Raw genomic sequence first — 14,726 nt, forward strand, 5'->3', positions numbered from 1 at the left:
TTAGAAGTACTGACAAGTATAGGGAAGAAGTTTGTAACCTCCTTCAACAAGGAAAAGGAAGCATGATTAACTTCTGATGACTTAAATAATTGATCCGGATCTCCCAGCCAGATCTTAACACTGAAAAGAAAAAAAAGTGAAGAAAATGAATAAGTGAGAGGAACCAATTGCACATATCTCAAAAAAGGTAAAAACCTCCCCAAAGAAAATAATGCCTATATGTTAAGAAACTTTTTGTTTTCCTTGTTGCAGTGGTAAGAGTGGTAAATATACTTAAGGCTCCATCAATTTGCAAGTGAAACGAAAGGAAGGGAAGAATAATCTGCTTTGGAAAGAAAAGGAAAGTTATAAATCATGACTTTGTGACCTAACAATCTAAGGTATTTATATTTCTTCCAATGTACTGTTTATTACTTCAAATGTTCAAAATCTAGCAAGATATTTAGGAGAGTTTGCCATATATCTTGCCGAGATATTGAGATGAGAAGGGCAATACCAAAATTTGCATTTTTAGAAGGGGGCACTTTATAAAAACGGGGTTTAAAATCTGGGTCAATGAGATTTCTCAAATTTCATGTGAGTCTTGCCAGACCCAGCAAAGCTCCCATTTCAACCCCAACTTCACTTCTCTTCCTATTTTCTTTAAATATTGCACTTTTTAGTCATTCTTTATTCAAATCTTGGGGATTTTGCCTTAATCTTGCCAGAAAATGTGGTGTGGAGGTGGATTGAGCTTGATTTCATAAACCTTTTATGGTTTTTTGAAATTGAAGTATACCGTATACCATTCTTCTGTAAACAATTTTTTTTTTAAATGCATGTTAAATAGTAGTTCAATATTGTATGTTAAAATAATATTGTTGAACACTATGGACCGACCTATGAACTCAAGGTGTCAATTTTTTATTTTCTCTAAGTGAATTATTTACATACAAAATTTTTAAAAAAAATGTATATAATGTAAAACTTGTATGGTGATGGAATAAATATATGTTGAACTCCATGGGCCAATCTACGGTTTCATCGTGTGGAAGTGGATTGAGTTGAGACTAGCAGTGCTAGAGCCTTTGATAGTAGCTTTGATAGTAGTGATTGTAATGATGGTGGACTTCAAAAGTATTATGTAGTAGCAGATTCACTGAGTCACAATTTACAAATGCAACCCATGATACACACCATGGTGACATACATCATCAGAGAAGCAAACTCTCATCCAATGGAACTAAGGGTTACTCTAGAGGGCCCCATGACTAGTTTAACCCACTAGGTCCGACGGACATAGACAGTGAGGGCTTATTTGTCACTATATGTGATATGAGTATTGAGACTATTGGCAGGAGTTCATCTCGAACGGGCCCAGAGCAAAGTGGGACATACTTTAACACATACAGTCAAATGGTTAGGATGGGGATGCCTGCTCCATCTTATTCTAGTGTTGGCTATGGCTCCTCACCAATTTAGTCACAATATAGCAAAAAGGGGTATTCTTTTATTAATGAAATGTGCTTTTAACTTGTCCGAGACCCTGCACATCAGCTAGCATATATATACTCGTACTCAATGCCAGTGGCACCATATCATCCTTATGATAGGTATGGTGGTGGATCAAGTGGTAGTCCATCCCAAACTTCATAGTATGGTTACCCATATCGTAGGATTGGTTACCTTCATTACGTTGATGATGTCACATACATGGAGTTGATATCTAATTATGTTCAATACTTCTCAGGTTTATGTTATAGGATGCATATGTGGCACAAAGTGAGCGTTGAGTTCAACGAACATATAGTAGGAAGTAGGAACTAGCCAAGTCGAAACAACAACTTTTACTAGACCAGGTATCACTTATTCATGTAAACTATATAACTTGTAATATGAATCATGAAGTATGATTGATGGTGTCTTATGGAGTAGTAGCTTCTTTATTGTAATTTGTACCTGAGTACTGAGTTTAGCATATTATGTCTTTTAGAAATCTACTTATCCTTGTATTTGTCCTTGCATTTTAAAGAACGTTTCAATGTTCTAATATCCATGTTTACATTTGTGAAAATACATTTTCCAAAATTCTAGTTTCGTCCCCACATGTCTGAGCATATGCAAATCAAGAACACAACTTTGTGTGCGGTTTTACTCAAAAATAACATTTCCATTGTGTTTTTTTTTTTTTTTTGTGTCAAAAGGTAGCACACAAAAAATTAGACCCAAAACCACTTAAAACCCACCTAAACAGCCTGTAAAAACATGGTGACATTGTATACCGTCTCCCCAAAATTTTGGCAATATTTCAGTATGACGAGAAGAAATTTTGATCCTTGATTACTTCTACAAGGCGAGCCTCCGTGCAATTGTAAGGTTGTTCCTCTATGACCAAGAGGCCAGATGTTTGAGTCCGCAAAATAGCCACTCAGCATAAGTGAGAGTAAGGCTGGGTACACTATGAACCTCCTCAGACCCCATGCTCTCGAGCTCATGCACAAGGTACACCCTATAATCCTTGGTAGAATAAGTCGTGAGGGGAAAAAGGGTCCATAGAAGCTGATATTCCAGTCTTTGGATTAACGACTGGTGTTAGCCTCCTTTTTTTTTTCTTCTCCTTTTTCTTTTATAACAATATGAGGGTTTTATACTATGTGAAGACCTCTACTGGTTCATCATTCTTCATCCTCATGTCCTCCTGTTCCATCATTATTTTAGTGTCTAATTTACATGATACCAGAGCTTGATCCAGGAACCAATACATAGCTCCACATCAATCCTTGGCTTTGAATCTTCAATTGGTTTGTTGAAGATATCTTGAAGGCTCCAACATATTTCCGCCAAGTGGGAGCGGCACTCAATTGCCTAGAGACTAATTCATCTTTTGAATTAAGGAACTAAGTCGTTCTTTTCTGATTTTTCTGATGTAGCTCTTGTTCTGTGTTTTCAGGTACAGTCACCTTGCTGTTACTTTTTTAAAGGCTGCACATTGACCCAAGTTGGGAACAATGTTTGTTGAAGAATCAATCTGTTCTGGATCTTTTCTGCTCTGTGATTGAAACAGAACTCTGCAGATTTTTGCTCTGTTTGAATTAAAACAGAAGCCAAGTCTGCATCTCATTTTTATGAGGGTCGCCTTCTTATTGTTTTTGGACATCTGCTGATTGGACTACAGTTATTTGCTATCTTCTGATTGGACTACAGTTATTTGCTATCTGCTGCTTTATTTTGAGTATTGATAGTTGCTGCTTGATTTTGAGAATAGATACGTGCTGCTTGTTTTGAGAATCTATACCTGCTGCTTCTTGGAGTGTGTGGATCATCATCATCTTGGGTATCCTTCTGAGGATCTCTTTGAAGATACTTGCTATTTTTCTTAATGGCTGAACCGAAGAGTACTATTACCGAGGTTATCTCTTGATTCTCTCATTGCATTACTGAGAACAAAATTAGAAGGGCCTTTTTACTTCCACAAGTGGAAAATGATTGTAAAACTAGTCCTTACTGCTCCTTGGCAGCAAGCTCACTTGACACATATAAACTACCCCTGCTTATGATGAGTCATGAGAGACCGTCAAAGGACAAATCCTAGAGCAAATGTCTAATTCCATGTCAGACCAAATTGCAAACCCAGTGACTCGTGTGAATATGTGATACAGTGAAAGAACAATGGGAAGCACTTGAATTTGTATTCTATACAGAATAACCAGTCGCATATTTCTGTGTTATCACAGGATTTCTATCAAGTTGAGCGGAAGGATCGTCTTTGACCCTACACTTTCCTGAATTCAAAAAGATATATAAAGAAGCAAATTCCATATTTTCTATTATCTCTGATGTGAATCAAATGCAAAACCAGTGACACCAGCTGGTAGCTATATGATTCTTGGGGAGGTCTTGGCGAAGACTTCTAGTTTGTTCGGTACCAAATTCTTGGTGGTCACAAGGTTGTCACATTGGCTGACACTTTTTCATGTGTTCTTAGTGTGTGTTGCGAGTATTCCCATGATGCTACTCTAATTAATAATCCAACCCTAGCCTCTTTAACTCCTACTTGTCGTTCTACTAGAGAACAAGGTTCAGGTCATGGTTGTGGAGAATTCTGGTCAAAACCTGACGATTGGCTCACAGAGTTCCTCAGATACCACAGGAGGGGAGAAAACATGCTATGACTGTGGTAGACCTATACATATTTGTTAGCAACTTGGCAAACCAGCTCTGTTTGCCTACTCCATTATTGCTTCTGATTCCACTAGTACTGCTCTATCTACACAGCCTGAGGATAAGACAGGAAGATATCTGTTGAGGACTATGCTCATGTCGTTCAGTATTAGGCTTCTTAGTCACCAAACCTTCCATTAAAATATCGAAAAGGTTTCCATTTTTGGTTACTTTCTATTTTAGTTACTTTCTAATTTTCTTATTGCTTGGGTGACAAGAAAACTCCCTAGGATAGTTTCCTTTTGTAGTAGATTTTGGAAGATTCCATGCGATATGTAATTTTTCCTTTTTGCTGTAACTCAGTTTAGGAAAGTTTTCCTAGCTGAGATTCGATTTTACATTATAAATAAAGTACCAGTGGAGAACCAAAACACACATGCAAGCACTCTCCCTTCTTATTCTCTTCTTCTTCAGTCTTCTTCTATTCTTCTTCTTCTTTCGAATTTCCTTTCAGTGCCTAGGCTGATTACTGGCACTGAAATTCTAACACCTTCCACATCTACTTTTGTTCAGACAGGTAATGCTACTACAAGTATTTCCTTTGCTCATCATTGGACTGCAAGTACTAGAGCCTTGGATCATCTATCACCTTAGCTGATGGTTCTTCTACCAAAGTTAAAGGCACTAGCAACCGTTCATCTTACTCGTTCTTTGCCATTATCCTTTATCCTTTATATTTTTTTATCATCAGTAACCCAGTCACAAGGACCAAGGGCCCATAGGGTGGAGTAAGGTGTGAAGGGACAAAGGTTCACAACGTGACACCTCCTTGGTCTTACTACCTTTACATAGAAGGCTGCCACCGCCTTGCTAGAAGCACGTTCACATTATCCTCTATCCTTGCTTTTCTCCAAATCTGTTATATTTTCATAAGTTTACTTCAACTTGTAACTGTCATGCCTCATTCTTTTCAAGATTTTGTCCATTTTTAGGATACGAAGAAGAAAATTTGTAGAGGCTTCAATGGCATGGTCTAGTATATCAATAACCCCACCAGATCCACTATCTTTTGGGTCATTCTTTGCTGAAGACAGTTGAAGATCTCACCAAGATCTCAAAAAAGTTGAAATGATTCTAATATGGGGTGCCACAGCAAATACATTGCTACTGCTGATGTATCCTTTTTTAATCCACCGCTGTTACTCTTGTTAGTGTTTCAAACATTGGCAATGATCTCCTTGATTATGGTTTTCACCATGTGGTTCTGCAGGGTCTGATACATTCTTCTTTTTCGCACCCCATGGTCTATCGAAATTATCTACTGAGAACGTGTATGTTCATCATCCAAAGGCAGCTATCGTCCTTGCTCACACAGAATTTGTTTCTTGGTCACCTTCGTCATGGATCTTGCGGTCAGTATTCCACTGTTTGATCTTCAAGTCTGATTGTCCTTCAAAAGGATGCTAAGAATTGTGTTCAATTTATCCCATTTCTGACTTGTTTCCCATACTGATTTGTCCTCTTATTTTCAATCTTCAATCTACCATTGTGAACCACTCTGTTCCTATGTCTTTTCGAGAGGCCTTATCTAGTCCTTGGTGGAGAGATAATAGGACAGAGGAGCTGTTGACATTGGAGGTGTATCAAACATGGGCTCTTGTTCCCTTACACCCAGGTGAGTCATCTACTGGCTGCCATTGGATTTTTATGCTAAAGGTTAATCCAGATGGCCCTCTTACTCTTTTAAGGGCCAAGCTTCTGGCTCAGGGGGTATGCTTAAGTCTATGGTGTTGACTACTTAGATACACTTTTCCCAATGGCTAAACTAACACGTTCCAATTTTGATTTCTTGAAGTGCAACTAACAACTGGCCCTTGAATTAGCTTGATGTGAAAAAGGTAGAGATTTTGAGAAGAAGAGAGAAACACTTAGAGGATTGGACTGGAAGATAGAATGTGTGTTCTACCGTACCAGGTTACCAGTAAACATAAAATTATAATAAACTGAAATAGAATTAAAAAAGGAAATATAATTCTTAACTCTCACCTATCTAAGCCCAAAGCCTAATAGGAAACTAATAATTAAAGCCTCAAACCAAATAAGGAAACCACAATAGGAGGACTCTCCCTATCATGTTAATCATATTATCTCTCATAATCTCTAACATTGACAATATTGTAATAGTAAAAATCCCAAAATCTGTAACCAATACCAGGTAAGAGAAGAAAATATATTGAGGGAGAAGATGATAGAACAATGAGAGAATAGGGCTGGTTGGCTGGGTAATACAATCTATGTTCTACCGTACTAGCCAACACATATGTTTGTAATAAACTCAAAAGTAGAATTACAAAAGGAATATAACTCTTAATTAAGCCTAAAGCTTAATATAGAGAACTCAGTCGGACTAGGACAAAGTGAAGACCAAAGACCTAAACCATTAAGCAAACCATGATAGGGGAAGCGTTACATCATGTTGTCCTCTCATTATCTCTAGTAATCATCACAAGAGATGACTCATGGGGGATTGAGAATGTGAAGATATATTTGCAACAATAATCTTAGTCAAAAAACTTAGGAAGACTGAAGTATTTCTCAGTGTGGGTGTCACTCAATCTAAGAAAGTAATCTTTTGGTCCCAATGGAAGTATAAAATTTGTTTATCATCTAACACCTGAACTAAAAGCACATGCTAGATGATGGAGTTGTTCTTGATAACCCTATGAAGTATCAGAGGCTTGTCGGCTAATTGAATTACTCACCGTGTGGTAATATAGTTGTTGAGAGTTGCATAGAGACTCCAAGGCTGCTGCCATGGTGGGCAAGCCTTGGCAGTAGTTGCCTTTTTCTTTACTTTATATTATGGTGCTGACTTTTTAGTTTTGGTGAAGGAACCTTGGTATACAAGGTTTAGGAGAGTGAATACTTTCTATTTTCTGCTAGTTACTATTTTCAGAACTTTCTATTTTGGACAAATTTTAGGAGTAAGAAAACTAGTAAATCATGTCATTAAGTTGTACTTTTTTATTTCCCTTTCTAGAGGACAATTTTCTTGTCTCTCAAGTTGTACTTGTACTCTTGAAAGATACAGCCCTGCTGTTCTAGGTTCTTTTCCTAGAATCACAGGTGATTGCCACTGGCTCTTAACCTCTCCTCTTTCTTCTTCTTCTCTATTTTCTTTTCAAGTTCAGCTACTGTTTTGATTGTTTAAAGCTTGTTTTCTAACATGGCATCAGAGCTTTTTTTTCATCAAAACAATGCTAATCTCAATGTTCTCTTCTGAAGTTCTCTTTCAATGATCCTTTTTTGGTGCACAGTCACCTGCTGACTTAATTTACAGTCCGACTATATGATAATCTAAGCTGATCTTTTATACTTTTTATTCCCTAAAATAATATCCCAGAACTTGATCGATTTTTCCTTAGTCTTATTTTTCTGCACTCAGCAGAATTTATTCCTCTAATTTTCTAGCCTATGACTACAGTGTCAATTCCATAGTTGTTAAGGCGTCAAGCACCTCAAATTGGCGTCGCCTAATTTTCAGGCAATAAGGCAACCACCTTGGGGTATGAGGCGTCGCCTCAGGTGCCTCGGACGCCTTAACCCCAAGGCGTCCGCTTTTTTTCTTTTTTGAATCACATGAAAGATGCCAAATCAAAGGCATATATTGAATTACTTATTAGATTCCGATTGTAAAGTATCTATTGGTTGAATCTATATGCATATTTATAATTATGCTACATGTGACCAAATGTTAAAATAAAATTAAAAAATTACAAAAACAAACAAAATCAAAAGAGAATAAGTTCTTGACTCGAGTCTCACACTCTCACTCTCACTCTAATCCCTAATCTCTTTTTTATCTTCCTCTCTTCTTCTCTTCCATTCCTGCGATGACACTTTGGCAAGCAGCGGCCAGCGACAAGCGACTTCTTCTCTTCCTTTCTTCCCACAACAACACTCCGGCAAGTGCAGCGACAGGCGACAAGCAGCAACAGATAAGTTCTTCTACTTCCTCCAGCTTCTTTTTTCTTCTTCTTTTTCCTTTTCTTTTTTTATATTCTAAATAGGGTTTCTAAACTTGCAGCGGCTCTCTGGCGAAGAGAATAACATCCCTCGAACCATCTCAAGTTGCAGCAGCACTCCGGTAGCTGCTTCTACTCTCCGGTGACTTCTTCTTCTTTTTCCTTTTTTTTTTTTTTTTTTTTTTTTCCCCTTCCAAAAAATTCTGGTACAAACCTGTTGCAGCGGCAGCAGCGCCGGTAGTCTAAAATTGCACCGGCAATGCGGCACTCTGAATAACATCACTCAAACCATCTCAAGTTGCAGCGGCACTCCAGTATGTGCTTCCTCTCTCCGGCAACTTCTTTTTCCCTTTCTTTTCCCTAAAAAATCTGTTTGTTCACCGCCTTCTCAGGCGACGGTATGTATGTCTCTTGTCTTCTTCTTCTTCTTTCTTTTCTTTTTATGTTTTTTCTTTTTTTAGTTTTTTATTTTAACTTTGTTCTCTTATTTGTTTATGTAACTAAGAATATTGCCATTGGTTTCTGCATTTGATAAGGCAACAATACAATTCAAGGCTGCCAATGACTAATTGCACCATGAATACATACTTCCTTTCCTGAGATTCATTTCTATTCTAATTCCGGCCATTTTTGTTAAACTTCCCCTATTTCGGTATTTCCCCATGATTTATTTAGGACCTACCATGTGTGTTTTGTAGTATGTTGGATGAAATGAGGTAGGCTAATATTTTTTTTTTATTATTATTATATACAATATGATAAATTTATAATAAATTAGAGTGTATGAGATGTACACTAAAAATTTCACTTAAAACACCTCCACCGCCTCAAAAGTGCCTCAGAGGGTGCCTCATCGCCTCAACTAGCCTAAACCGCCTCCCATCGCCTTGTCGCCGTGACAACTATGGTCAATTCTACACTGCAGATTTTTTATTACTTTCAAGTTCTAGGCTGCTGGATTGTGATCAATTGTGTGAACTCCACTTCTACAAATCATATCTTCAATTATTGGTGATTTGACTACTAGTACTGTTGATTCCAAGGAATCACAATCTGATCTAGTGAATGTTCAGATTACCTTCATTAAACTCAAAGGTAGTTCTAATTATTTACTTTGGTCACAAGCTGTTCATGTTTACATACTTGCAAAAGGTAAGCTTCAATTCATTGAGGGTGAACCTCCTGCTAAGACTAACAAATCCTACTCTAGTTGAATCTAAGATGACACAATCATAACAATTTGGATGTGGAATAGCATGGAATTTGATATTGCAGCCCATGTTAAGTTTCACAAGACTGCCAAGGGAATATGGGATGACTTGCAAAAGACCTATTCCCCAGCTAAAAATATGACTCGAATTTATAATATTTATGAAAAGTTATTTCAATTTCATAGGTTGACAAGTCTCTGCAGGATTATTACAACTTTTTTAAAGCTATAATAGAGGACTTGAATGTCTTTCAACCTCTCACCACAAATATAGAGAAGCTTAAATCATACTGAACAAATTTTTTGTATCCAAGTTTCTTGTAAGATTGAAGCCTAAATTGAAGTCTGTCAAAGGAAATCTTCTAGCTGGTAAGCATGTCCCCAACCTTCGTGAAGCATATTCTAGACTTCAACGTATTGCCTTGCTTAAAGGGAGTTCTCCTAAAATAGTTCTAAAGGAGAAAATTCTGCCTTTACTACTTCTCATGGCAGGGGATGTCGTGGTTCAAGGGGGTTAGAAGTTTGAGGCAATGCTATGCAACCATCTGATAAGACATTTCGGCTTTGTACTTATTATGGTAAAACCTGGCATTTGGTGGAAGCTTGTTGGGCCAAACATGGAAAGCCAAAGTGGACCAAGCAACTTCTCAATCATGGCGTTTCTGATGATGATACTGATACGGTAGCAAACAATGATAGTGGTTCTAGATCTACTTCAGGCGACTTGTCTAACACTCGATGAGACGATGTAAGCCAAATCCTTCACCGATTGCAAAATATTGAGACCGACACTTCCACATCCATTGGTACTCTTGCTGCCACACTTTCTCATGTAAGTAACACAACACTTCTCACTTCTACACCCACCCCTTGGATCATCGATTTAGGGGTCTCTTCCCACATGACTAGTAAGTCATCACTTTTTAACTCTTTTTCTAAATCTACCACAAATATTCTGTTGTTATAGCTAATGGGTCTTCCACACCTATTCTAGGCTCTAGAAGTGTTTCTCCTACACCTTTTCTTACTTTGTAATCCATACTTCATGTTTTTAATTTTTTTTAATTTTCCTTTTAATTTACTATCTGTTAGTCCGTTAATTAAAGCATTAAATTGCTCTGTGACTTTTACTCCTAATTCTTGTGTTTTTCAGACCTTAACATAAAGAAGATGATTGGTGGACCGTGTGAAAGGAACGGACTCTACTATCTAGACTATGCTTTCCCCTATTGCGGCTCTGAATAATGATGGTGTAAATGCTCTCCAGTGGCACTGTTATTTAGGCCATCTGTCTTTAGCTAGATTAGAGATTTTATTTCCTTCTTTTAAATCAATGCCTAGATTAAGTTGTGAGGCGTGTAGGTTAGGGAAGCATCACCATGACACCTATCCTCCATGCTCCTTCCCTTATAGTGAGTCTTTGTTTTCTCTTGTTCATTTAGATATTTGGGGTCCTTGCAGAATTGGCAATAGGAATGGTTTTTGGTATTTTGTCACTTTCGTGGAAGGTTTCTCCCATCTTACATTGTTGTATCTTTTAAAGCGTCAAACAGAGTTCTTAGCTATATTTAAAAAAATTATTCATGAAATGAGGACTTAATTTTCTCTTGCTATTAAATTTTTTAGATCTGATAATGCTTTAGAATACATACATGATATATCAAACTTTTATGATTCTCTTGGAATGATTCATCAAATCACTTGTTCATCCACTCCCCAACTGAATAGAGTGGCTGAATGCAAGAATCGCCACCTCTTAGAGGTTGCACGAGCTCTTTTAATTTAGACGACTCTTCCCAAAAGTTACTAGTGCGATGCTATTTTGACTGGTGGTCATTTAATTAGCCGAATGCATATAACTTTACTTTCTAAAAAATCTCCATTTTCATCTGTTTTTCCGAATGGAGAACCACTTTTAATTTTGCCCAAAATTTTTTGTTGTGTTTGTTTTGTTCACATACCATGTACGTCGGATAAACCTTCCCCCCATTCTATTAAATGTATTTTGCTTTAGGTACTCCATAAGTTTTTGTTGTTATGATCATGTTCATCAAAAATAATTTGTAAGTGCTGACATAACCTTTTTTGAAGACACCCCTTATTACCCTAGTCCATCTATGTCTCTTGAAAATCATGTTTTGAATGATATGATACTCCTCCTATTCCCTCTTAAGTTCCTTCAAACGATAGTGTCCCTTAATAGGTTTATCAGGGGAGACGTAAGTCAGCAAAGCGTATGATGGACAATACAGTTCCTCCTAATGATACTAGCAGCTCTATTTCAGTGTTAATTGAAGCTGGTCCTACAGAAGTTCCCTATTCATCCTCTCCACCAGCGGACTCTTCTAGTGGAGATCCTACTCCGACTTCAAATGACTTACCAATTACCTTGAGGAAAGGTTCTTCTACTTGTACTTTACGCCCTAACATTGTTTACCCCATTTCCAATTTTATATCTATTTTACATCTACCTCCAAACTTTCATTGTCTTGCTCTTTATCTACCATTCATGTTCTCACCCATCATACTCAGGCCCTTAAAAACCCTAGCTGGAAAGCTACAATGTATGTGGAAATGGATGCTTTACAATCTCGTCATACATGGTCTTTGGTAGACTTACCTCCAGGGAAAGATATGGTCTGGTGTCGGTGGTTGTATATTGTTAAGTACCATTCTGATGGTATAATTGAATGGTTTAAGGCCTGCTTGGTGGCTAAGGGCTATATACAAACATACAATGTGGACTAGTTAGAGACTTTTTCTCTTGTGGTTAGTCTTGATTCAGTTCTTGTGATCACTTTAGCTGTAAATTATGATTGGCCTTTTACTCAGCTTGACAAAAAAAATGCCTTCTTGTATGGTGACCTTAATGAAGAAGTTTATAAGGAGTAACCTTCAAAGTATGTTGCTCAAGGGGAGGACAGTGCCCGTGTTTGTAGGCTTCATATAGCAATCTATAGCCTCAAACAATCTCCACGAGCTTGGTTTGAGAAGTTTAGCAAGACTATAGAATCTTTTGGATTTGTCCAGTGTTATTCTAATCACTCTATCTTTTGGATATGTTGATGATATTATTCTTTCAGGCAATGATATTGGGGTGATCCATATAGTCAAGGCACACTTATAGAAATATTTCCAAACCAAAGACTTGGGTGATCTACAGTATTTCTTGGGGATTGAGGTAATCCGTGGTAAATAAGGAGTTAGTTTGTCACAATGAAAGTATGTGATGGATCTTTTGACAGAGACTGACATGCTTGCCTCTAAGCCTAGTGGCATTCTCATGGATCCTTCTTAGTTAAAGTTAGGACAGGATGACGGCGACTTATTGGATGATGTCCATCGTTACAAGGGTCTTATTGGAAAACTTATTTATCTCACAGTTACTCATCCTGATATTTTATGTTATGTTGGTGTGTTGAGTCGGTTCATATAGTCTCCTAGGCAGGCCCATCAGGATGCAGCAACGGGAATAATTCAATATCTCAAGACTGCACCTGGAAAAGGGCTCATCTATAGACCAAATCTGAGTATGGATTTGGTTGCCTTTTCTGATGCAGACTGGGTAGGATCCTCAGCTGATCGCCGATCTACTACAAGTTATTGTACCTTTTTAGGTGGAAATCTTGTGACTTGGAGGAGTAAGAAGAAGTTTGTTGCCCAATCTAGTGTTGAAGCAGAGTATAAGACCATGGCCCATATAGCTTCCAAATTGATGTGGTTCATTCCATGTTGGAGGAAATGGGATTTCCAAGCTCAATCCCTATAAAAATGTTCTATGATAATCATGTTCCTACTTACATTGCTAGTAACCTAGTTTTTCATGAGAGGACGAAATATACAGAGGTACACTATCACTTTGTGCATGATGCAGTTAAAAAAATGATTATCAAGACCATGGAAAAAAAATTAATTGAAATGGTCAAAATTTTGACCGAAATGTCTGCAAAATTCCAAATCGAAACGAAATATAGGTACAGGCACGAAATGTGTCATATATAGTTTCGTATCGACCGAATATGACACATTTCGTGCCAACCGATATTCGGTCGATACGAGTCGAAATTTCGGCCCGATACCATATCAAGCCGAAACGATACTTCCACAACTTTTAAAATGACCAAAATCGAGCCAGTTTCGACCTATTGAGCCATTTCGACACTACTGAGCGATATCACCCTGGAGATTTCGACCTGTTTTTTATTTTTTTTCAATTGCTTTCACCCCTCTTTACACCTAATTTCTACAACTTCATTTCCTTCAAACACTAGATTTGCTCCTCCATTTATGCATTTTCTCAAATCTTGTAAGGTGAGTAACCAACCAACTTCCTCATTTTTTTTATTTTTGTTTCATTTGTGCCTTAAATCATCTTAGATTGCTTCCAAATTTATGTATGTTTACTTTAGAGTGTTGATCTATGAATTTGTAGTGTCAAAATTATTTTTTTATTCTTCCTACTATTTTTTTATTTTTTTGTTACCAAAATTATTTACTAAATTATGTATATTGCTAAAAATGTGAGAGTTGAGAAACCATATTGCTGTGATGGTGTTGAATTAATTTTTTTCTGTTAATTATGTAGTTTTACTTAATTTAATATATATTTAAATATTGAAAAAAAACTAATCAATTTCTGTTTTAAATTTAAAAATAACAGAGTATCAGTGGAAGCATGTATGCAATTTTTGGAGCATGTTGTGGATAATTTTTAGATAGTTTGTGCGTATTTTATATATTTTTAAATTATTTTGAATTTATATTTAAAAATAGGAGGTTATTATTAAAAGCATGTATGTCATTTTTTGAGCATATTGTGGAGCTTTTCAAGATACTTAGTGTGTATTTCTTGTATCAAGCACTCTCTTTCAAAGATGTTAGACATAGCTTGGCAACATGGGAGGCCACTGACAACTGATAGAAGGAAGAGCGAGTGTAATTATTGTAAGAAACAAATAGGAGGAGGTGGGGCCACTAGATTGAAGGTGCATCTATCTGGTGGCAACAAGGATGTAACAGGGTACCTAAAGGTGCCCGCAGAGGTCAAGAAGGTAATGGCCTCATATATTAGTGGTGGAAAGCAAAAGAAGAAAGAGAAGAGAATACAGAGGGATGAGTTCAAGGATGCATGCTTAGATGACCTTCCAGATCCTGAGGATTATGGTATGGATGAGCCAGGAGAGTGTGACCCTGATCCAAAGGCCGATCACCTGAGGGGGCGATGATGATGAGTAGGGAGCAACAGAGGATTGATGACATGAGGAGGCAACAGAGGGGTCTGGGTTGTGGGTCATCTAGAGAGCGAGTAGGTATGGGAAGCACAGGTGGCTCCCAAGTCCCTATGAGGAGGT

At 37.4% G+C, this 14,726-nt stretch overlaps 1 protein-coding gene across 3 annotated transcripts in view; it reads right to left on the minus strand.

Moving 5' to 3' along the window:
- Nucleotides 1–14,726, minus strand: part of LOC149022213 (Transducin/WD40 repeat-like superfamily protein) — an 88,704-nt gene that overhangs the window by 24,991 nt on the left and 48,987 nt on the right. For all 3 annotated transcript variants that reach the window (XM_089150386.1, XM_089150384.1, XM_089150385.1), the window contains exon 14: nucleotides 39–120. In XM_089150386.1, coding sequence (XP_089006512.1) covers nucleotides 39–120 — 82 coding nt within the window. The remainder of the gene's footprint in view (nucleotides 1–38; nucleotides 121–14,726) is intronic.

This window comes from Hakea prostrata, chromosome 3, assembly GCF_041222555.1.
Source record: "Hakea prostrata isolate BN-2017 chromosome 3, UWA_Hpros_2, whole genome shotgun sequence".
NCBI classification, from domain to species: domain Eukaryota; kingdom Viridiplantae; phylum Streptophyta; class Magnoliopsida; order Proteales; family Proteaceae; genus Hakea; species Hakea prostrata.